Source organism: Entelurus aequoreus, linkage group LG10, assembly GCF_033978785.1.
Source record: "Entelurus aequoreus isolate RoL-2023_Sb linkage group LG10, RoL_Eaeq_v1.1, whole genome shotgun sequence".
Classification (NCBI taxonomy): Eukaryota; Metazoa; Chordata; class Actinopteri; order Syngnathiformes; family Syngnathidae; genus Entelurus; species Entelurus aequoreus.
Window position 1 is genome coordinate 73,618,381 of NC_084740.1, and position 23,844 is coordinate 73,642,224.

The following is a 23,844-nucleotide window of genomic DNA, read 5'->3' on the forward strand; positions in this document are numbered from 1 at the left end:
ACTTTGCTGTTTTATTTTCAATGAAACAATAGAAAACACGTACTCATATAGTAGTACAGTTGGCACAGTACAGTAAACTGACAGTTAAAAATCAAACATTTGACATTTCAAACAATTTTGAACAGAAATAGTTCATGCACATTCAGATAAATTCCTCAAAATTACAATTAAACATTTTTTGACCGGGGGCCGGGCTGTATATATGCGCACTAATTGACTGAAAGAGCACGCACTTGGTGCGATGATGTCATGTTATCCATGGAAAAATGCTTTTTTAGACCATATGATTTGCCTGAGCGGCTAGGAGACCCCGAGAGTAACAAGCGCTTGCCTTGTTGCCTTTCCATTAAGAACAATAAATTAGTTTTTAGTATAAGTTTGCTGGTTTCAAGAAATGTAATGCCGAGCGCATATCATTATGTCAAGATAATGGCACTAGTATTTACTTCATTTAATAATATTTTTCAACATATTGAGCAAAAAGGTCTTTTTTTTTCTACCAAAAAAAGTGCACTTGTTATTAGTGAGAATATACTTATTTTAAGGTATTTTTGGGTTCATTGAGGTTAGCTCATTTTACTTGATTTGGAAAGTCTTGACAAGCCAAATTTTCTTGTTCTATTGGCAGATATTTTTGCTTAATTAAAATAAAATACCCCTAATTTTTGTTTTTTGTTTTCTTGTTTTTGAACACTGACTTTTTGCAGCGCAGGAGGCACACTAACTTGACATTTCTCAAACAAGTCTACAAAACACCCATCATAACGTTAGTTTGTTCAGTCGAATCACCACAAATTGCGGTACACACCTTTTTGGACACTGACAAGCACAAGGGTGTGCAATTTGAACAAGATTGGTCGAAAAACATGGCCACCATCAAGCGAAACGCCTTAGGGTGTAAATGTCCGTAAGTGATTCGCTATAGTGTCTAATGATTCTAAAAGTCTGACGATGTCCGTATTGTAATCATCTATAGCCAAATGAGAACTGTCTAAGGCGCAGGTGTCAAAGTCGTTTTCACTGAGGGCCACATTGCAGTTATGTTTGGCCCCAGAGGGTCGCTTCTAATAGTGAATACTATTATTACACTATTTTTTAAGCATTTTTTTTGTCCATTTTTTAAAAACTAAAATGTAAAAAAAAATATGGTAAGCTGCAATAATTTCACCTCAAAATTGAGTGTATATTACTGTGAATGGAAAAACAGTACTGTTGTTTTTATGGTAAAAAAAAAAAAAAAAAAAGGTACATCAGTTGCCAGAATTTTACTGTAAAATGTACTTTTTTTTTTTTACTGTAAATAAGAAAACTACAATTTCAACACCGCAAATCAACAACTGTAGATTTTTCGGTGTATCACTGTAAATGCCAAAACGGCACCACAGTTTATTACAGTAAAAAAAGTACTTTATTTAGAGAAAAATGCTGTAAAAACCACAGTAAATTTCACAATTTTACCATGAAATCTATTGCTACTTTTACATTGCACAATTTGATTGATAACTTGCTATGAAATCATTATTATTAATACTTATTATTTAAAAAATGGTTTGAATGTTTGATAATATATTTTTGCATACCGTATTTTTCGGACTATAAGTCGCAGTTTTTTTCATAGTTTGGCCATAGTTAGTGCGACTAATACTCAAGAGCGACTTATGTGTGAAATGATTAACACATTACCGTAAAAATATCAAATAATATTATTCATCTCATTCACGTAAGAGACTAGACGTATAAGATTTCATGGGATTTAGCGATTAGGAGTGACAGATTGTTTGGTAAACGTATAGCATGTTCTATATGTTATAGTTATTTGAATGACTCTTACCATAATATGTTACGTTAACATACCAGGCACCTTCTCAGTTGGTTATTTATGCCTCATATAACGTACACTTATTCAGCCTGTTGTTCACTATTCTTTATTTATTTTAAATTGCCTTTCAAATGTCTATTCTTGCTGTTGGCTTTTATCAAATACATTTCCCCAAAAAATGCGACTTATACTCCAGTGCGACTTATATATGTTTTTTTCCTTCTTTATTATGCATTTTCGGCCGGTGCGACTTATACTCAGGTGCGACTTATACTCCGAAAAATACGGTAATTAGACAATATTTAAGTTAACATAATTTGCGATTACATTAAGTCCTTTTTTTTCCTCTCCCAAAATAGAAAAGAAGTATACATTTAGTTAAGAAAAGTTACAGTATTTTATTGAAACATATTATTTCCAGGCTTTCGAGGGCCAATTAAATTGAAGTGGTGGGCCACATCTAGCACCTGGGCCTTGAGTTTGACACCTGTGCTCTAAGGCAGGGTTTTCCAACCTTTTTTCTACCAGGGACCGGTTTAATGTATGCATTATTTTCACGGACCGGCTTTTCAGGTGTGGCAGATAAAAACAGCCAACAAATTAGCCTTTGGCTCCAATCTGGCACATTAACATTTTATATGTCTATGAATGTGCCTTGTCCCATGTACTATATAACAAAGGAGTTGTAATATACAACTATTAACAAGCTTTTTGGTGTGTTTAGTGCAGGGGTGTCCAAACTTTTTCCACTGAGGGCCGCACACTGAAAAATCAAAGCACGCGGGGGCCATTTTGATATTTTCTCCATTTTCAAAACCAATACAATATACACTTTTTTTTTTTTTTTAACCTTTGGGGCTCGCTCAAGTTAGGCCCTGGGGGACCCAGAAGGGTTTCAGTCTTAAAAAAAATTCAAAATAAACAATATTTTTCCCAAAATGATTTTCAAAGTGTAATATTTGATGTGAAGTAATTTGATCCCTTAATAGGTCAATAATTCATAGCAAAATTGATTTGAATTTATTATTATTTTATTTATTTTTTAGCAAAGACAGGTGTTTTTTAATTCCACTAAAATTCTTGGGGATCCAAAAGTGCCCCACTCATAAAATGGTCATGCTTTTTTATTTTTTTACATTCAACTCTTAAATCTCTATATCAGCTTCAGATAATATGTAGTGTATTTAGTTTAGTATATTTATAATAACAGTCAATATAATAATTAGTATAATTAGTATATCATTTGTATGTATTCTTTAAAATAATTTCCATATTTTTCGTGTTTTTTTTGTTTGTTGTATTGGTGTCCTTTTTGTCCTTAAATCAGTCAATAATTCATAGCAACATTGATTTGAATTTATTATTATTATTATTATTTTATTTATTTTTTAGCAAAGACAGGTGTTTTTTAATTCCACTAAAATTTTGGGGGATCCAAAAGTGCCCCACTCATAAAATGGTCATGCTTTTTTATTTTTTTACATCCAACACTTAAATCTCTATATCAGCTTCAGATAATATGTAGTGTAATTAGTTTAGTATATTTATAATAACAATCAATATAATAATTAGTATAATTAGTATATCATTTGTATGTATTCTTTAAAATAATTTCCATATTTTTCGTGTTTTTTTTGTTTGTTGTATTGGTGTCCTTTTTGTCCTTAAATCAGTCAATAATTCATAGCAACATTGATTTTGACTCATTATTATTTTTTTGAAAAATTATTTTAAAAAATTGTGTTTTTAGAGTCAACAATGCAACTTTTTTTCTCGTTGCATTTCACCCATTTGCTCTTTTATTCCATGTTTTAATGTTTAAAAAAAAAATGTTTTAGTATTTTTTAGAATGATGTGCCGCGGGCCGATAAAACATGAGCTGCGGGCCGCAAATGGCCCCCGGGCCACACTTTGGACACCCCTGGTTTAGTGGGACAAGCGAAAGTTAAGTCAGAGAAAATGCGATAGTTTATAAGTTCATTAATGTTTCTGCGCGGCCTGGTAGCACCGGTGGTTGTGGACCACTGGTCTAAGGTGTGCGTTCTCAAGCTCATTAAAGAAGTGTTATTCGTGATGGCGTGGACATTACCTTGGCGTCTTTGGCGTAGTAGAGAGTTCGGCCTCTGAGCTTGAAGTAACGCTTCTTCCACCGCTGGAAGGAGCTGGTCTGTTTCAGCAGCAATCCTTCCTTTATGCTCGTCTGAAGGCAGAGGAATAAAAAGGCAATTTAAAAACATGTTTCGTAGCGGCAAAGGCTCGATTTCTTCATGTTTTTCAGCGGATCCTTCCACAATTAAGGAAAGCAATATAATTAGTAGGGGTGTGGTAAAAAGTCTATTCAAATTCGAATCGCGATTCTCACGTTGTGCGATTCAGAATCGATTCTCATTTTAAAAAATCCAAAAAAAATCTCTTTTTTTTCCTTTTTTTTTTTTTTTTCCATTAAAATTATTACTATTATTTTTTTTTTATTTTTATTTTTTTATTTATTTTTTTTTTTTTATTTTTTTTTTTTTTTTTATGTCCTGCCCAGCTTCTCGGGCAAATCATATAGCAGATGTAGATGCCCATATCGGCTGTTCAGATTTACTTTACAAAAGAGAAGTGTAGGATACTTCTCTTGTTGCCTTACTTGTATTTTGACTTTATTAAATGTATTTATATTATCATTTGGTGCAGCCGGGCCGGAGCAGGAGGGGATAGAAAGAGAGAAAAAGGAAGACAGAGGGGGGAATTGTGGGGACAAGAGGGGGATTAGACAGAGAGACAAAAACAACAACAGCAAACACAACAACAACAACAACAACAACAGAGCAACATCAGCAAATACGACATGTACAAATATGATGGTAAAAGTAATAGCAAATAAGCAGTTAGCGAAAATTTTAAAAAAAATACAGAACTGAGCATTATTACACTAAAAATGGAGCAATATGAATACCAATAGAAATAGTGCTATTGATAATAAACAATACCAGTACTTTACCTTTATTATCAACAATACAATTGTTCAAATGCAACAATACATATTAAAATGTTTTTTAATGAATCAATCCAACAAAACAATACACAGAAATACCATAACAATGCAATCCAATTCCAAAAGCAAACCCGGCCCAGCAACACTCAGAACTGCAATAAACAGAGCAATTGAGAGGAAACACAAACACGACACAGAACAAACCAAAAGTAGTGAAACAAAAATGAATATTATCAACAACAGTATCAATATTAGTTACAATTTCAACATAGCAGTGATTAAAAATCCCTCATTGACATTATCATTAGACATTTATTAAAAAAAACAAAAACACCTACATCGCATCTCATAAGCTTGACAACACACTGTGTCCAATATTTTCACAAAGATAAAATAAGTCATATTTTTGGTTCATTTAATAGTTCAAACAAATGTACATTATTGCAATCAGTTGATAAAACATTGTCCTTTACAATTATAAAAGCTTTTTACAAAAATCTACTACTCTGCTTGCATGTCAGCAGACTGGGGTAGATCCTGCTGAAATCTATGTATTGAATGAATAGAGAATCCTTTTGAATCGGGAAAATATCGTTTTTGAATCGAGAATTGCGCTGAATCGAAAAAAAATCGATTTCGAATCGAATCGTGACCCCAAGATTCGATATTGAATCGAATCGTGGGACACCCAAAGATTCGCAGCCCTAATAGATAGCAGCCTTATGAAACATTCGCAGTCCCCAGACGTCGGAAATATGTACCGTATTTTTCCGGACTATAAGGCGCACTTAAAATCCTTTCGTTTTCTCAAAACACGACAGTGCGCCTCATAACCCGGTGCGCCTAATGTACGGAATAGATTTGGTTGTGCTTACCGACCTCAAAGCTAATTTATTTGGTACGTGGTGAAATGATAAGTGTGACCAGTAGATGGCAGTCACACATAAGAGACACGTGTAGACTGCAATATGATGGCAGTCACACATAACAGATATGTGTAGACTGCAATATGATTGTTATGATCCGCTGCCCGGATCATATTTCTGTTTACGTTTTCTAGTCACTTGTGTTTTTCTGTTAGTCTTGATCTCTTTCTAGTTCCTGTTTAAGCACTTCTGAGTTTGGTTACCATAGTTACTGATTACTTTCACCTGCCGCGGGTGTTCCCGACGCGCACCTGTTTTTCATTACTGTCATCATTATATAAGCCTGCCTTTCCATTCAGTCTGTCTTGCATCGTAATTTGTTTTCATACAACAGTTGACGACTTTTGTTTCCTGCGCTTTAGCTGCTAGTTTTCACACTAGGCTATTTTGGCTTGCCAGCTCCCACGCTAGTCCTTTAGTTTTGTACCTTAAGTGCTATGAGCACGTGTTTCTTTGTTCCTGTCTGATTTATGTTTAAATAAATCATTTTTTACCTGCAAGCTGTGTCCGAAGCCCGATCTGCATCCCTGGGAGAACAAACACCCGCACTATGCGACCCGGTCGTCACAATGATGGCAGTAAACAACACAAACTTTAGTTATTAGTAGAGATGTCCGATAAATGCTTTAAAATGTAATATCGGAAATTATCGGTATCGTTTTTTTTATTATCGGTATCGTTTTTTTTTGTTTTTTGTATTAAATCAACATAAAAACACAAGATACACTTACAATTAGTGCACCAACCCAAAAAACCTCCCTCCCCCATTTACACTCATTCACACAAAAGGGTTGTTTCTTTCTGTTATTAATATTCTGGTTCCTACATTATATATCAATATATAGTATATATATATATATATATATATAGTATATTTCACCATGTAAAGTGCTTTGAGTCACTAGAGAAAAAGCGCTATATAAATATAATTCCCTTCACTTTACTTCACATATCAATACAGTCTGCAAGGGATACAGTCCGTAAGCACACATGATTGTGCGTGCTGCTGGTCCACTAATAGTACTAACCTTTAACAGTTAATTTGACTCATTTTCATTAATTACTAGTTTCTATGTAACTGTTTTTATATTGTTTTACTTTCTTTTTTATTCAAGAATTTTTTTTAAATTTATATATCTTATTTTATTTTATTATTTTTTTTAAAAAGGACCTTATCTTCACCATACCTGGTTGTCCAAATTAGGCATAATAATGTGTTAATTCCACGACTGTATATATCGGTATCGGTAATTAAGAGTTGGACAATATCGGATATCAGCAAAAAAGCCATTATCGGACATCCCTAGTTATTAGAGAGTTCCGGTCGGACGGTTTTTCACAGGACACATTTCCGGCATTGTTGTGGCACTAGTGAGCCCCGGATGAGGAGATGCTGCTCCGTTACTGATTGAAGTAAAGTCTGAATGTCATTAAAACAGTTAGCTCCATCTTTTGACACTTCTTCCACTCCCGTCCTTGCACGCTACACCGCTACAACAAAGATGACGGGGGAGAAGACGCTGCCGAAGGCGACAATATCGGAATATAGGCAAAAAAGCCATTATCAGACATCTCTAATTTTAAGAGGTCATTGTAAAGTGTTCAATGTGATTATACAATGGTGTTTACATTGTTTGAGTATTTTCCATGCTTGTGTTGACATTTCCTTTCTGTCTTGATAGGTGAGGGGATTATAATCAGAAAAGTCATAAAAAAATATCAAAAATTATCGATATTGTGTATAAAACACTTACCGAATATTGTGAACGTGATACAGTTTTCAGCCATATCGCCAAGCCCTATATCTGCTACTACTTGCAAAGAAAAGGAATACATAACGGGTAGACATCGGGCCCTAAAACCGCCGCACAAGAAACGTCCGACATCTCTCTTTAGAGGCGCGGGAAAAAAACCTCACACCCAACCCGCCGTCCTTGTGGGCCGGAAAGAGGGAATACGAGGCGATGAAGGACATTAAAGGCCTACTGAAACCTACTACTACCGACCACGCAGTCTGATAGTTTATATATCAATGATGAAATCTTAACATTGCAACACATGCCAATACGGCCGGGTTAACTTATAAAGTGACTTTTAAAACTTCCCGGGAAATATCCGGCTGAAACGTCGCGGTATGATGACGTATGCGCGTGACGAAGTCAGAGTAACGGAAGTTATGGTACCCGTAGAATCCTATACAAAAAGCTCTGTTTTCATTTCATAATTCCACAGTATTTTGGACATCTTTTGCAATTTGTTTAATGAACAATGAAGGCTGCAAAGAAGACAGTTGTAGGTGGGATCGGTGTATTAGCAGCGGACTACAGCAACACAACCAGGAGGACTTTGTTGGAGCGCTAGCCGCGCTAGCCGGCGACCTCACCTTGACTTCCTACGTCTCCGGGCCGCCAAACACATCGGGTGAAGTCCTTCGTCCTTCTGCCGATCGCTGGAACGCAGGTGAGCACGGGTGTTGATGAGCAGATGAGGGCTGGCTGGCGTAGGTGGAGAGCTAATGTTTTTAGCATAGCTCTGTGAGGTCCCGTTGCTAAGTTGCTAAGATAGCTTCAATGGCGTCGTTAGCACAGCATTGTTAACCTTCGCCAGCCTGGAAAGCATTAACCGTGTATTTACATGTCCACGGTTTAATAGTATTGTTGATTTTCTATCCATCCTTCCTTCTATCCTTTATTTTTTTGTTTCTATATGCAGTTAAAGCACAATGCTATCACGTTAGCTCGTAGCTCAAGCATTTCGCCGATGTATTGTCGTGGAGATAAAAGGCACTGAATGTCCATTTCGCGTTCTCGACTCTCATTTTCAAGAGGATATAGTATCCCAGGTGGTTTAAAATACAAATCCGTGATCCACAATAAAAAAAGGAGAGTGTGGAATCCTTGTGGACTTGGAAAAGGCATTCGACCGTGTCCCTCGGGAAGTCCTGTGGGGAGTGCTCAGAGAGTATGGGGTATCGGACTGTCTGATTGTGGCGGTCCGCTCCCTGTATGATCAGTGTCAGAGCTTGGTCCGCATTGCCGGCAGTAAGTCGGACACGTTTCCAGTGAGGGTTGGACTCCGCCAAGGCTGCCCTTTGTCACCAATTCTGTTCATAACTTTTATGGACAGAATTTCTAGGCGCAGTTAAGGCGTTGAGGGGATCCGGTTTGGTGGCTGCAGGATTAGGTCTCTGCTTTTTGCAGATGATGTGGTCCTGATGGCTTCATCTGGCCAGGATCTTCAGCTCTCACTGGATCGGTTCGCAGCTGAGTGTGAAGCGACTGGGATGAGAATCAGCACCTCCAAGTCCGAGTCCATGGTTCTCGCCCGGAAAAGGGTGGAGTGCCATCTCCGGGTTGGGGAGGAGATCTTGCCCCAAGTGGAGGAGTTCAAGTACCTCGGAGTCTTGTTCACAAGTGAGGGAAGAGTGGTTCGTGAGATCGACAGGCGGATCGGTGCGGCGTCTTCAGTAATGCGGGCGCTGTATCGGTCCGTTGTGGTGAAGAAGGAGCTGAGCCGCAAGGCAAAGCTCTCAATTTACCGGTCGATCTACGTTCCCATCCTCACCTATGGTTATGAGCTTTGGGTTATGACCGAAAGAACAAGATCACGGGTACAAGCGGCCGAAATGAGTTTCCTCCGCCGGGTGGCGGGTCTCTCCCTTAGAGATAGGGTGAGAAGCTCTGTCATCCGGGAGGAGCTCAAAGTAAAGCCACTGCTCCTCCACATCGAGAGGAGCCAGATGAGGTGGTTCGGGCATCTGGTCAGGATGCCACCCGAACGCCTCCCTAGGGAGGTGTTTAGGGCACGTCCGACCGGTAGGAGGCCACGGGGAAGACCCAGGACACGTTGGGAAGACTATGTCTCCCGGCTGGCCTGGGAACGCCTCGGGATCCCTCAGGAAGAGCTAGACGAAGTGGCTGGGGAGAGGGAAGTCTGGGCTTCCCTGCTTAGGCTGCTGCCCCCGCGACCCGACCTCGGATAAGCGGAAGAAGATGGATGGATGGATGGATGGAGTGTGGAATCCAATGAGCCAGCTTGTACCTAAGTTACGGTCAGAGCGAAAAAAGATACGTCCATCACTGTCTCTCAAGTCCTTCACTGTAACGTTCCTCATCTACGAATCTTTCATCCTCGCTCAAATTAATGGGGTAATCATCACTTTCTCGGTCCGAATCTCTCTCGCTCCATTGTAAACAACGGGGAATTGTGAGGAATACTAGCTCCTGTGACGTCACGCTACTTCCGGTACAGGCAAGGCTTTTTTTTTATCAGCGAGCAAAAGTTGCGAACTTTATCGTCGATTTTCTCTATTAAATCCTTTCAGCAAAAATATGGCAATATCGCGAAATGATCAAGTATGACACATAGAATGGATCTGCTATTCCCGTTTAAATAAAAAAAAAATCATTTCATTAGGCCTTTAAAGTGAGGAGAGGAAGACAGAAAATCAGCGAAAACAAAATGGCCGACATCTCGCCGTGAGCGTCTTCTGTTAGCAGCGGCCAATAAACACGAGAGTGTCTTCCAACGTGATCACATCCTCGCACCACAAACATTTATTGCCAGCCTTTGGTGGAAAACTCCTGCTACGAGGTCCCGTCTTTGAGAATCCAACGCATCTCTGACACTCTGCAACACCCGTTACGAGATGTCTGCTACACTCGCTGCACGTGGAAACAATAAAACACGCGCACACACACGCACACACACACACACACACACACACACACACACACACACACACACAGGCTATTTATAGCAAGGAAAGGCTGTTTCGGAGGGGGGGGGGGGGGGGGGGGGAATTACAAACAGAGACGCAGGCCTGAAGCTGACATCCTGCCCACCAGCTGTGTCAACTTAAAACACAGAAACACTACACTGAAATACGCTGGACACACACTCGCACGGACACACACTCGCACGGACACACACTCGCACGGACACACACTCGCACGGACACACACTCGCACGCACACACACTCGCAAGGACAGACACAGCACGGACAGCGTGAGCCTTCAACGACTGCAGAAGGGGTGAATCCCTTTACAGCAAATGTACACAACTGTATCGGCTTACACAGACCACTAATGACTTTGTCGTGTGGTGTGTGTTCTACCACAACAGGAAGTAAGGCAAGATTTGCAAAAAGCGGCTAGTGGGAATATTAATGATTAAAATGCAAAAAGTTATTTTTATAAAAGGTGTTATCATAACAATTATTTTGCAACCGTTTACCCTACAGTCATAAAACTTGGAATGTGACACTTCTTAGCGTGCTAACATTAAAGTGCTAACTTATTTAGCTAATTTTACACTTTTTACTCTTTAATTCCCCAGCCATACACCTTAAAGGCCTACTGAAATGAATTTTTTTTATTTAAACGGGGATAGCAGATCCATTCTATGTGTCATACTTGATCATTTCGCGATATTGCCATATTTTTGCTGAAAGGATTTAGTATAGAACAGGGGTCACCAACCTTTTTGAAACCAAGAGCTACTTCTTGGGTACTGATTAATGCGAAGGGCTACCAGTTTGATACACACTTAAATAAATTGCCAGAAATAGCCAATTTGCTCAATTTACCTTTAACTCTATGTTATTATTAATAATTAATGATATTTACACTTAATTGAACGGTTTAAAAGAGGAGAAACCACGAAAAAAATTACAATTCAATTTTGAAACATAGTTTATCTTCAATTTCGACTCTTTAAAATTCAAAATTCAACCGAAAAAAAGAAGACAAAAACTTAAAAAAAGAATTTATGGAACATCATTAGTCATTTTTCCTGATTAAGATTAATTTTAGAAGTTTGATGACATGTTTTAAATAGGTTAAAATCCAATCTACACTTTGTTAGAATATATAACAAATTGGACCAAGCTATATTTCTAACAAAGACAAATCATTAATTCTTCTAGATTTTCCAGAACAAACATTTTAAAATAAATTCAAAAGACTTTGAAATAAGATTTACATTTGATTCTACAGATTTTCTAGATTTGCCAGAATAATTTTTTTGAATTTTAATCATAATACGTTTGAAGAAATATTTCACAAATATTCTTCGTCGAAAAAACAGAAGCTAAAATGAAGAATTAAATTAAAATGTATTTATTATTCTTTACAATAAAAAAAATAAATTTACTTGAACATTGATTTAAATTGTCAGGAAAGAAAAGGAAGGAATTTAAAAGGTAAAAAGGTATATGTGTTTAAAAATCCTAAAATCATTTTTAAGGTTGTATTTTTTCTCTAAAATTGTCTTTCTGAAAGTTATAAGAAGCAAAGTAAAAAAATTAATGAATTTATTTAAACAAGTGAAGACCAAGTCTTTCAAATATTTTCTTGGATTTTCAAATTCTATTTGAGTTTTGTCTCTCTTAGAATTAAAAATGTTGGGCAAAGCGAGACCAGCTTGCTAGTAAATAAAAAAAATAAAAAAAATAGATGCAGCTCACTGGTAAGTGCTGCTATTTGAGCTATTTTTAGAACAGGCCGGCGGGCTACTCATCTGGTCCTTACGGGCTACCTGGTGCCCGCGGGCACCACGTTGGTGACCCCTGGTATAGAACAACGACGATAAAGTTTGCAACTTTTGGTCGCGTGGCTATGGGCGTGGTCACAATGACATCATCGAGTAATTTGCATAATGTACTACAATGATTTGATTTTCTCTAAAAAAAGCTAAAAAATGTATACTTACTAATTAATAATAACAGTTTTGTTTTAAACGTCCATCCATCCATCCATCCATCCATCCATTTTACAATATAATTACAACACTTTATGTACATATTTATATACAGATTTGAACAATAAGTTATTCACTGAAATATATTTATTAATTGTGGTTCTTACAAAAAATATATCTTATAAAATATAAAAGCTAAAATGTCTCAAAGCTCTGCCCCTTTAATTAGTGCATACTAAATAATTTAACTTTAGCCTACTACTACAACCATATTATTTACCAGCAACATAAAGTGAAACAGAGGCAGAGGTGTCCTGCCACAGTCAGTAACAAATAAACAGAAAACAGTAGTGGTGGTAGATAGACACAGAGCTTCATCAAACATCTCATCCACTGAACAAAGAGCTCCAAAAATCTTGAACTTTAGACTGCCATCAGTTTTACTCCCTACACTTAACCATGTGTTTCCTACTGCCTGCAGACTTTGCACCCTTTGTTATATACACATGTTGTGTTTCTAATAGAAATACATTTAATAAAGTCAAATACAAATAAGGCAACAAGAGAAGTATCCTACACTTCTCTTTTGTAAAGTGAATCTGAACAGCCGATATGGGCATCTACATCTACTATATGATTTGCCTGAGAAGCTGGACAGGACAAAAAAATAAAATAATAATAATAAAAATTAAAAATAAAAAAAAATATATATATATATTTTTGTAATTTTTAAATTTGTGGCGGACGTAATTCTTTCGTGGCGGGCCGCCACAAATAAATGAATGTGTGGGAAACCCTGAATTATACACATTTTATACACTACCGTTCAAAAGTTTGGGGTCACATTAAAATGTCCTTATTTTTGAAGGAAAAGCACTGTACTTTTCAATGAAGATAACTTTAAACTAGTCTTAACTTTAAAGAAATACACTCTATACATTGCTAATGTGGTAAATGACTATTCTAGCTGCAAATGTCTGGTTTTTGGTGCAATACCTACATAGGTGTATAGAGGCCCATTTCCAGCAACTATCACTCCAGTGTTCTAATGGTACAATGTGTTTGCTCATTGGCTCAGAAGGCTAATTGATGATTAGAAAACCCTTGTGCAATCATGTTCACACATCTGAAAACAATTTAGCTCGTTACAGAAGCTACAAAACTGACCTTCCTTTGAGCAGATTGAGTTTCTGGAGCATCACATTTGTGGGGTCAATTAAACGCTCAAAATGGCCAGAAAAAGAGAACTTTCATCTGAAACTCGGCAGTCTATTCTTGTTCTTAGAAATGAAGGCTATTCCACAAAATTGTTTGGGTGACCCCAAACTTTTGAACGGTAGTGTATATACACATTTATATTCATACTGTATATTATTCACTGTTAAAAGTGGCCCTCTGACGGCAACCATAACTGTGATGTGGCCCTCAATGAAAACCAGTGTGACACGCCTGCTTTACGACACCAAAGAAAGACCTTCATACTTTCAGCGACTGCGCCTCCACTTTCAACCAAACATTTGAAAGGTTATACCTAAGATGTTCAAGGGTCAAATGTCACATGACTCCATGCTTTTTAACAAAATAACGCAATTTTATTTAATAGGATGCATGCGTCCGTGGAGGCGGGCTGAAAGGCCTCTGATGTTGTCTGTTTGGACAGAAAGTGAAGGAAAAAACAGTGAAACGGTGGTCGGGGGCCAATGTTTTGGTAATTCCTCGCTCTGCTTTCCATTAGCGCCGCTGACGGACAAATTCCTGGATTAAGGTGAAATATCTCCGTGTCGACTTCCCTACAAGGCCTTCTCCGCCACCAGCCTTGCAATCAAAGCCGAAGGACGGGGGAGAGAAAGCGTATGAAGTCATCTCCTGATTTGGGGCCGTGTGACGCTTAACGTCTTCTTTTGAAGACATATCGAGTCTCCTGAAGCATCCACTTGGGGGGTAACGCGACACGGAATGAAAAACAACAGCCGAAAACTGTCATCATATGTAACCACACACAAGTTGACGTCGTTAGGCTTCTGCAGGGTTAACTCTGCAAATGTGTTGTTTTGGCTTTTGTGGCTTTTCTGTGACGCCGCCACAGAACGGTGTCCGTAAATGATTGCAGAGTATTGTCGAAAAGTAGTCGCTGCCCTGGCTGCTCAGTACAATATGGGGTTAAGAAGACGTTTACAACAATAATACTATTCACAAGGCAACCCATTAGAAATTAGGGCTGTCAAAAGTATTGACACTTTGATACCAAGTCGATATCAACACGCAAATATTACAAAACACAAAACCAGTGAAGTTGGCACGTTGTTTAAATCGTAAATAAAAACAGAATATAATCATTTGCGAATCCTTTTCAACGTATATTCAATTGAATAGACTGCAAAGACGAGATATTTAATGTTCGAACTGAGAAACTTATTTTTTTGTTGTTGCAAATAATCATTAACTTAGAATTTAATGGCAGCAACACAAGTTGGCACAGGAGCATTTTTACCACTGTGTTACATGGCCTTTCCTTTTAACAACACTCAGTAAACGTTTGGGAACTGAAGAGACCAATTTTTAAAGCTTTTCAGGTGGAATTATTTCCCATTCTTGCTTGATGTACAGCTTAAGTTGTTCAACAGTCCGGGGGTCTCCGTTGTGCTATTTTAGGCTTCATAATGCGCCACACCGGCACGTGCACACATAGGGCCCTATGGGTGCTTGAGCACCTGCCCTTTTTTGCCTCGTCTTAAAAAGTGCCCTCTGCCTGTGTGTGTGTGTGTGTTTGTTTGTTTTTTCTTTAAACAACATTAATAAATTCCTGTCAGGGATGTAAAAAAAACACACACACAAAAAAACAGCGGTACAAAACCCCCCTGCCGCTTCCGCTGAGACGTGACAGTGGAACAAGTTGAACCTGTGAGTTATGGTCCAGTCGCCGTCCACTTATTCAGCATCTAATATGGGTAATATTTCAGAAAAACGCTGTATTATTCTATTATTCAATGTGTTAGCTTCTGTTTTTGCCGGACGTCGGAGCACAGCGCATCAATTGAGCACGTCACATCAAGTCCGCACAGAGCAGAGCGGATCGCGCGGGACAGGAAGTAGTGTCCAAAATACAAAATAAAACACCGGGTTAATTTTCAAAATAAAATGCACTGTGTTTACGGCGGATCACATTTTTCTCACAGTAGAGTTTTAGATATATTAAGTTTATTGTGACTTTGCTATTACTGTGTGGGTTAGCAAAATAATAAGGATAATAATGATAATAATAACAATAATAATAATAATGATAATGATAATAATAATAATTATTATTATTATTATTATTATGAATAATAATAATAATTTCAGCATTCTGGGGATTTAAGAAGTAGGTTATTAGTTAGGAATATTGCCATCTGTATTTAAACTTGATTCATGTTAAATGTATGCCTGCAGCACAATGCCAAAAGAAGAAAGGATACAGCCCTCTACTGGCCCCTGGTCCATATATTTGGCCCTGTATTGCGTTTCAGTTGTTTAGTCTGAGCATTAAGTGAGAAAGACCATAAGTTACAACTTGATGGTGTTTTCATCAAGTTAAGGGAAGAAGGACAGATTTTCACATTGAAGTTTTTTCCATTTGGGTATGTATTTTTGTATTTTTTTTCAAGGTTCATGTTGCACTGTTCAATGTTCAATATTAAAATGCTTATCTTTAACAATAAATAGCCTAATAATAAACCAGTGTTTTGTTGCTTTTCATGTCTTCCAAGCCTATGATAATGTGAATTAACTCATTATGACCATAATTTGTTGACACAAAAGAAATGGCAATCACTTTTACCTACAAAGGACACACAGCTAAGTAGTTAGCGTCCTATTAGCAAATTTAATTTGACATTAATTTCCATATTGTGTAAAAAAAAAATTCCTGCCCTTTTCTGACTTTGAGCCCCTGCCCCTCTATAATCATGTGCACGTCCCTGCGCCACACATTTTCAATGGGAGACAGGTCTGGACTACAGGCAGGCCAGTCTAGTACCCGCACTCTTTTACTATGAAGCCACGCTGTTGTAACACGTGGCTTGGCATTGTCTTGCTGAAATAAGCAGGGGCGTCCATGATAACGTTGCTTGGATGGCAACATATGTTGCTCCAAAACCTGTATGTACCTTTCAGCATTAATGGCGCCTTCACAGATGTGTAAGTTACCCATGTCTTGGGCACTAATACACCCCCATACCATCACACATGCTGGCTTTTACACTTTGCGCCTAGAACAATCCGGATGGTTCTTTTCCTCTTTGTTCCGTAGAACACGACGTCCACAGTTTCCAAAAACAATTTGAAATGTGGACTCGTCAGACCACAGAACACTTTTCCACTTTGCATCAGTCCATCTTAATTGAGCTCGGTCCCAGCGAAGCCGGCAGCGTTTCTGGGTGTTGTTGATAAATGGCTTTGGCTTTTAACTTGCACTTACAGATATAGAGACAAACTGTAGTTACTGACAGTGGTTTTCTGAAGTGTTCCCGAGCCCATGTGGTGATGTCCTTTACACACTGATGTCGCTTTTTGATGCAGTATCGCCTGAGGGATCAAAGGTCCGTGATATCATCGCTTACGTGCAGTGATTTCTCCAGATTCTCTGAACCTTTTGATATTACGGAGCATAGATGGTGAAATCCATAAATTCCTTGCAATAGCTGGTTGAGAAATGCTGTTCTTAAACTGTTCTAAAACAATTTGCTCACGCATTTGTTGACAAAGTGGTGACCCTCGCCCCATCCTTGTTTGTGAATGACTGAGCATTCTGCTGCTTTTATACCCAATCATGGCACCCACCTGTTCCCAATTAGCCTGTTCACCTGTGAGATGTTCCAAATGAGTGTTTGATGAGCTTTCCTCAACTTTCTCAGTCTTTCTTGCCACTTGTGCTAGCTTTTTGGAAACATGTTGCAGGCATCAAATTCCAAATGAGCAAAAATTTGCAAAAAATAACAAAGTTTTCCAGTTTGAACGTTAAATATCTTGTCTTTGCAGTCCATTCAATTGAATATAAGTTAAGTTAATTCGAGTTTTTTGTTGCGAATGATTTAAGAAACACAAAATTAGGGCTGGGCGATTATGGACAAAAAAGTTTGTCTCGATATATTTTTACTTAAACTCGATATTTAATATATATCTCGATATATTTTTCGGTGAAAGTATACATATAAAGATATTCATTCTTGAGCGATATTCAGTGTCAGTCGCACTTTTATTAACCCAGTTAGTCAAAATGGGTATTAACTAGGGATGTCCGATAATGGATTTTTGCCGATATCCGATATTCCGATATTGTCCAACTCTTTAATTACCGATACCGATATCAACCGATACCGATATCAACCGATATATACAGTCGTGGAATTAACACATTATTATGTCTAATTTGGACAACCAGGTATGGTGAAGATAAGGTACTTTTAAAAAAAAAATTATAAAATAAAATAAGATAAATAAATTAAAAACATTTTCTTGAATAAAAAAGAAAGTAAAACAATATAAAAACAGTTACATAGAAACTAGTAATTAATGAAAATGAGTAACATTAACTGTTAAAGGTTAGTACTATTAGTGGAGCAGCAGCACGCACAATCATGTGTGCTTACGGACTGTATCCCTTGCAGACTGTATTGATATATATTGATATATAATGTAGGAACCAGAATATTAACAACAGAAAGAAACAACCCTTTTGTGTGAATGAGGAGGGAGGTTTTTTGGGTTGGTGCATTAATTGTAAGTGTATCTTGTGTTTTTTATGTTGATTTAATAAAAAATAAAATAAATAAATAAATAAATTTAAAAAACGATACCGATAATAAAAAAAACGATATCGATAATTTCCGATATTACATTTTAACGCATTTATCGGCCGATAATATCGGCCTGCACAGAAAAGAAACTGTTGAAGTAGTACAGAATTACATAACATACACTACCGTTCAAAAGTTTGGGGTCACATTGAAATGTCCTTATTTTTGAAGGAAAAGCACTGTACTTTTCAATGAAGATAACTTGAAACTAGTCTTAACTTTAAAGAAATACACTCTATACATTGCTAATGTGGTAAATGACTATTCTAGCTGCAAATGTCTGGTTTTTGGTGCAATATCTACATAGGTGTATAGAGGCCCATTTCCAGCAACTATCACTCCAGTGTTCTAATGGTACAATGTGTTTGCTCATTGGCTCAGAAGGCTAATTGATGATTAGAAAACCCTTGTGCAATCATGTTCACACATCTGAAAACAGTTTAGCTCGTTACAGAAGCTACAAAACGGACCTTCCTTTGAGCAGATTGAGTTTCTGGAGCATCACATTTGTGGGGTCAATTAAACGCTCAAAATGGTCAGAAAAAGAGAACTTTCATCTGAAACTCGACAGTCTATTCTTGTTCTTAGAAATGAAGGCTATTCCACAAAATTGTTTGGGTGACCCCAAACTTTTGAACGGTAGTGTAAATAAAATAGAAAAACATTCTTTCTACGTAAAATAAATAACATAGCTGTGCAAATAATACAAAATGTATCAACCTCAGATAAAAAAAATACATTTGCAGCTGTTCCAAAAAGGAACCCACTTTATAAGAAATTTGATTTTAGTTAGCTGCAGAGTATGCACTGCCTTTTCAAACTACTAGTGAAGCTTGTTATGAATTATCCCTGTCAATTGTCAATTGGTTTCTTCAAAAAGTATAGGGGGGAAAAAATTGAAAAGAATCGTAGATCAAAATAAAATCTGAGATTTTATTTTTAGGCCATATCGCCCCAGGCTTGTTTTATTCCTTTTCTCCTGTTTTGGCTGCTAAATACAATATGGCTAAATCATCAACACGAGTAATAGCAAGGCAAAGAGCTTGTTTTCTTATGAAAATGAGCCTCATGGTTGGTCATTAGGTTTGCATGCTTTATTCTGTGTCCAGGCTGCTTAGTACAACATGGTAGTACTAAGTAATGATAACAGTAATGTGCAGTAAACGAGAGTGTCTCCGTTGTGATGCCCCGTATAGCACACGCAAAATCCTCATTTAAATAGGGCGGGCTGCACCACTTTTAAATTGCACATGCAATCTTAGTAGCTCACACGCAACACGCCCACTAATAGTACACGCAATGTTATAGCTTGCACCAGGACTGGCCCTAACCAATCTGGCGCCCTAGGCAAGATTTTAGGTGCCCCCCCCCCACATCGGCAGTGAAGTGTATATACTCACAAGAAACCGAATAGCTTTGTCTTTTACCCTTTTTTTTTACTTAAAGAAAGCAAATTAACATATTATATGAGAATGTTATGTTATGATTATCTTTAACCGAATCACAGCAGTGCTCAAATTAAAAAACAGCATCCCCCCTCATGTGATATTGCTTAATTAACAACTAGGCTTACAACTATACCTAATATATAAAGGGGTGGAAAAGTGACTATTACCTGCAGGGCAAACATTAGCTAACCAGAAGGCAATAACAATGTAAACAAAAAACACCTGCTTAAAAGATCTAATATAAATGTCCCTGAGGAATGTAAGGTGGGAGTACTGTAATTACCTAACGTTACATTATTATTTTCCATAACAATTTAGCCCCCTCCACAATATTAACCCGACGTTAAAACAGAACTAGCTATTTGTTGATTAGCAATTGCCGAATCATGTAACATTGGCTTAATGCTAAAAAGCCAGGTTACCATCACATTCTGTAACAGACAAATAATTTCATGTAGGCTAACGTTACCTACCTGCTACCTCTGTCTTTTTCTCGTTTCTCCTCCTCTTTTCTATTTTTTCTTCCCTGGGCACCTGACAGTTTTGGCCGTTTTGACATCTTGTGTCTATGTTTTGATGTGGTAAGAGTCATGATACGGGAAGGGAGGGGCGCACCGTGCGGGGGGATGGGGGGGGGGGGGCGTAATGTTGTAACAAATAATATTTCTATTAAATAGGCTTTACTTTGCATTTTAATTAACGTGGGATTATTTTTTGTATTTAGAAATAATAGTACCAACTTTTTTTTCTTTTCTCCAACATTTGTGGCACTGGCGTGGCGCCCCCTGATGGACGGCGCCCTTAGCATTTGCCTATACGGCCTACGCCACGGGCCGGCCCTGGCTTGCACACACTTTTTAGCACGTGGTATTCGAATTTTAGTAAGTCAGGCCCAAAGAGAATATGCAAATGCACAGAACCCTCTCACAATTTGTACCACAAAGGTCCAAAACAGCAAACTTCTTTTCCTGCCCTGTCAGTGTCACATGCACAAAACGACTAATTGGATGTTCTAGTTTCTTCTTTTTTTTTTTTTTTGGCCCTCCTTGGCCTCCATAGTTTCTTTCCTCGTCTTCATCTCCTTCCTGTTGCCAAGTAGGCCAGAAGTGGTCTATAAATAGTCCTGCTGGCCCCGACTTCTTCTGCTAAATTGTGATACAGAGCCTGTTGAGTCCTGTTGCAGAAAAGAAATGAGTAACCTGAGCGCCGCGCAGATTCCGCCCACACACACACACACACACACACACACACACACACACACACACACACACACACACACACACACACACACACACACACACACACACACACACACACACACACACACACACACACATTCACGCAGCGCTAGGACCACCAATAGGCCGACACACGCACACACAAACAGGCGTACACAATGGACAAAGGCAACAACAAGCAGTTCAAATGAATCCAGCAGCTGTGCTCGGTCAATGGAAGGCTAAGTTGACCAGACCTAGACAGTCAGTCGCTTTAACAAGGCCGCTGGTCCGTGGCACAGCTGCTTCACGCGGGACTTGACCGTCTAAGAACTTCAGCTTGGCCTACGTACAGTCAACAGACAGGCTCCATTACACTAATGGTGCCCCCGCACCGCCTCCTTGTCCTTACCTTAAAGCTCCAGAGCGTGCCAAGCCAATTATGAGCCCCTCTGGAGCCTATCTGATTAATGAGTTTGCTTTAAAAAAAAAAAAGTGCTATCCTAATCCATCAACTGCTTTCTTTCTTTGGAGAAAAATACAATGGAGGTTTGAGGCTACCAACTGCACCGGATCCTGATACAAAGGTGATAAAAGCAGTGTTTCCCACACATTCATTTATTTGTGGCGGCCCGCCACAAAAGAATTACGTCCGCCACAAATTAAAAAAAAATTTTTTTTAATATTTGTTTTTTTTGTCCTGTCCAGTTTCTCAGGCAAATCATATAGTTGATGTAGATGCCCATACAGGCTGTTCAGATTTACTTTACAAAAGAGAAGTGTAGGATACTTCTCTTGTTGCCTTATTTGTATTTGACCACTACTGTTTTCTGTTTATTTGTTACTGACTGTGGCAGGACACCTCTGCCTCTGTTTCACTTTATGTTGCTGGTAAATAATATGGTTGTAGTAGTAGGCTAAAGTTAAATTATTTAGTATGCACTAATTAAAGGGGCAGAGCTTTAAGAGACATATTAGCTTTTATATTTTATAAAGATATATTTTTTGTAAGAACCACAATTAATAAATATATTTCAGTGAATAACTTATTGTTCAAGAGTAAACTCAAATCAAGGGAGAGCATCATTCAGTCACTATGCAACAAATAGCTGGAATAAACTTCCTGAAGATGTCAGACTTTCCCCAACTCTGACTACTTTTAAAACTAGACTGAAGACTTTTATGTTCACCTTAGCTTTCAGCTAAATCTTTTAATCTTTTAACTTTTAACGTATGTTCACCTTAGCTTTCAGCTAAATCTTTTAATCTTTTAACTTTTAACGTACGCACTGTTTTTATTTTTATTGTCTGCATTTTAATTTTGCTTTTATTTTCTTTCATTTCACTTTGTTGTCTGTGAAGCACTTTGAGTCTGCCTTGTGTATGAAAAGCGCTATACAAATAAAGTTTAAAAAATAAATAAAAAATAAATAAATAAATCTGTATATAAATATGTACATAAAGTGTTGTAATTATATTGTAAAATGGATGGATGGATGGATGGATGGACGTTTAAAACAAAACTGTTATTATTAATTAGTAAGTATACATTTTTTGAGCCTTTTTAGAGAAAATCATATAATTGTAGTAAATTATGCAAATTAATCCATGATGTCATGGTGACCACGCCCATAGCCACGCCCCCACCGCCACAGGTATCTTGGCAGTTTATGGGAAACACTGCAAAGTATTAGGACAACTAGCCATAAGCCTGAGTCAAAGCACTGATACCAAGGGCAATTTTATGGACGTATTATTGTAGCAAAATTATTTTCAAACGTGTAATGCCTGGTTCACACCAACGGCGCTTGCCGCGCTTTAAAGTGGCGAGCAAAGCGCCGTCATTTTTGTCAATTTTTCCACGAATATCCCGATCTCCGAAGTAATGTTATGCTTTGATACGCTCTGATACGAATTATTTCCCGCTTTGTTACCGTTCCTCACGATTTGATGCCGCTTTGATACGCTTTAAATCACGCTTTGATACGTTTTATTACGCTTTATTGAACTTTATTACGCTTTGATGCGATTATTATTTTGTGCATTTGATGAATAAATTGCGTGCGCACACATAATATAATAAAAAAGAGAAATATGACCAAAAAATAAGAAAAAAAATTGAAAAACTCAGTATACTAAGTTTTCCCCACATTTTTTAGATGCATCTATTTATTTGATTTCTCTTTTTGTTTTATTATATACAAGATAAAACACATAATGTAATAAAAAAGAGAAATATGGTAAACAAATAAGTAAAAAAAATTGTGAAAAACTCAGTATACTAAGTTTTCCCCACATTTTTTAGATTTATCTATTTATTTGATTTCTCTTTTTGTTTTATTATATACAAGATAAAACACATAATGTAATAAAAAAGAGAAATATGATAAACAAATAAGAAAAAATGTGAAAAACTCAGTATACTGTTTTCCACACATTTTTTATATTCATTTATTTTTTCAATTTCTCTTATTTTTCCCCGTTATATTATGTTTTATATCTTCATTTCTTTTATTTCTTTGTCATCTTAATAAATATCTATCTTTCATTTCTTATGCTAGTTGACAATAATAAAAGGCATTTCTTTTAAACGTAACATATTCTCTTTGTTATTAAGGAAGATGTTATCAACATGTACAGCAAGCAACAAACTTGACCAAACAAAAAAGCACCAATAGTATCACTGTTCACCAATCAGGTTACATAATGTGGGGTTCATATGACAAAGGGTACATTATGTTGTATGAGATGATACAAGAGAGTGGATCAACATTGTCCACAAAGTAGAAAGTTAAGAACCATTTTTGTTTACATTTTCATACAGAAAAATGATAGACAGTAATGTCAAACTTAACATCAAACAGCAAACTCTAACAGAAGTACAGAAACAATGATCATCGTGTAAAAAAGGCAATGATGC

General features: G+C 37.4%; 2 protein-coding genes across 4 annotated transcripts in view; one reads left to right on the forward strand and one right to left on the reverse strand.

Moving 5' to 3' along the window:
* Positions 1 to 23,844, reverse strand: part of dgkh (diacylglycerol kinase, eta) — a 259,098-nt gene that overhangs the window by 201,971 nt on the left and 33,283 nt on the right. For all 3 annotated transcript variants that reach the window (XM_062061650.1, XM_062061649.1, XM_062061655.1), the window contains exon 3: positions 3,909 to 4,019. In XM_062061650.1, the coding sequence (XP_061917634.1) occupies positions 3,909 to 4,019 (111 nt within the window). The remainder of the gene's footprint in view (positions 1 to 3,908; positions 4,020 to 23,844) is intronic.
* The window catches only part of vwa8 (von Willebrand factor A domain containing 8), a 304,338-nt gene that overhangs the window by 5,894 nt on the left and 274,600 nt on the right, over positions 1 to 23,844 (forward strand). The window lies entirely within an intron of this gene.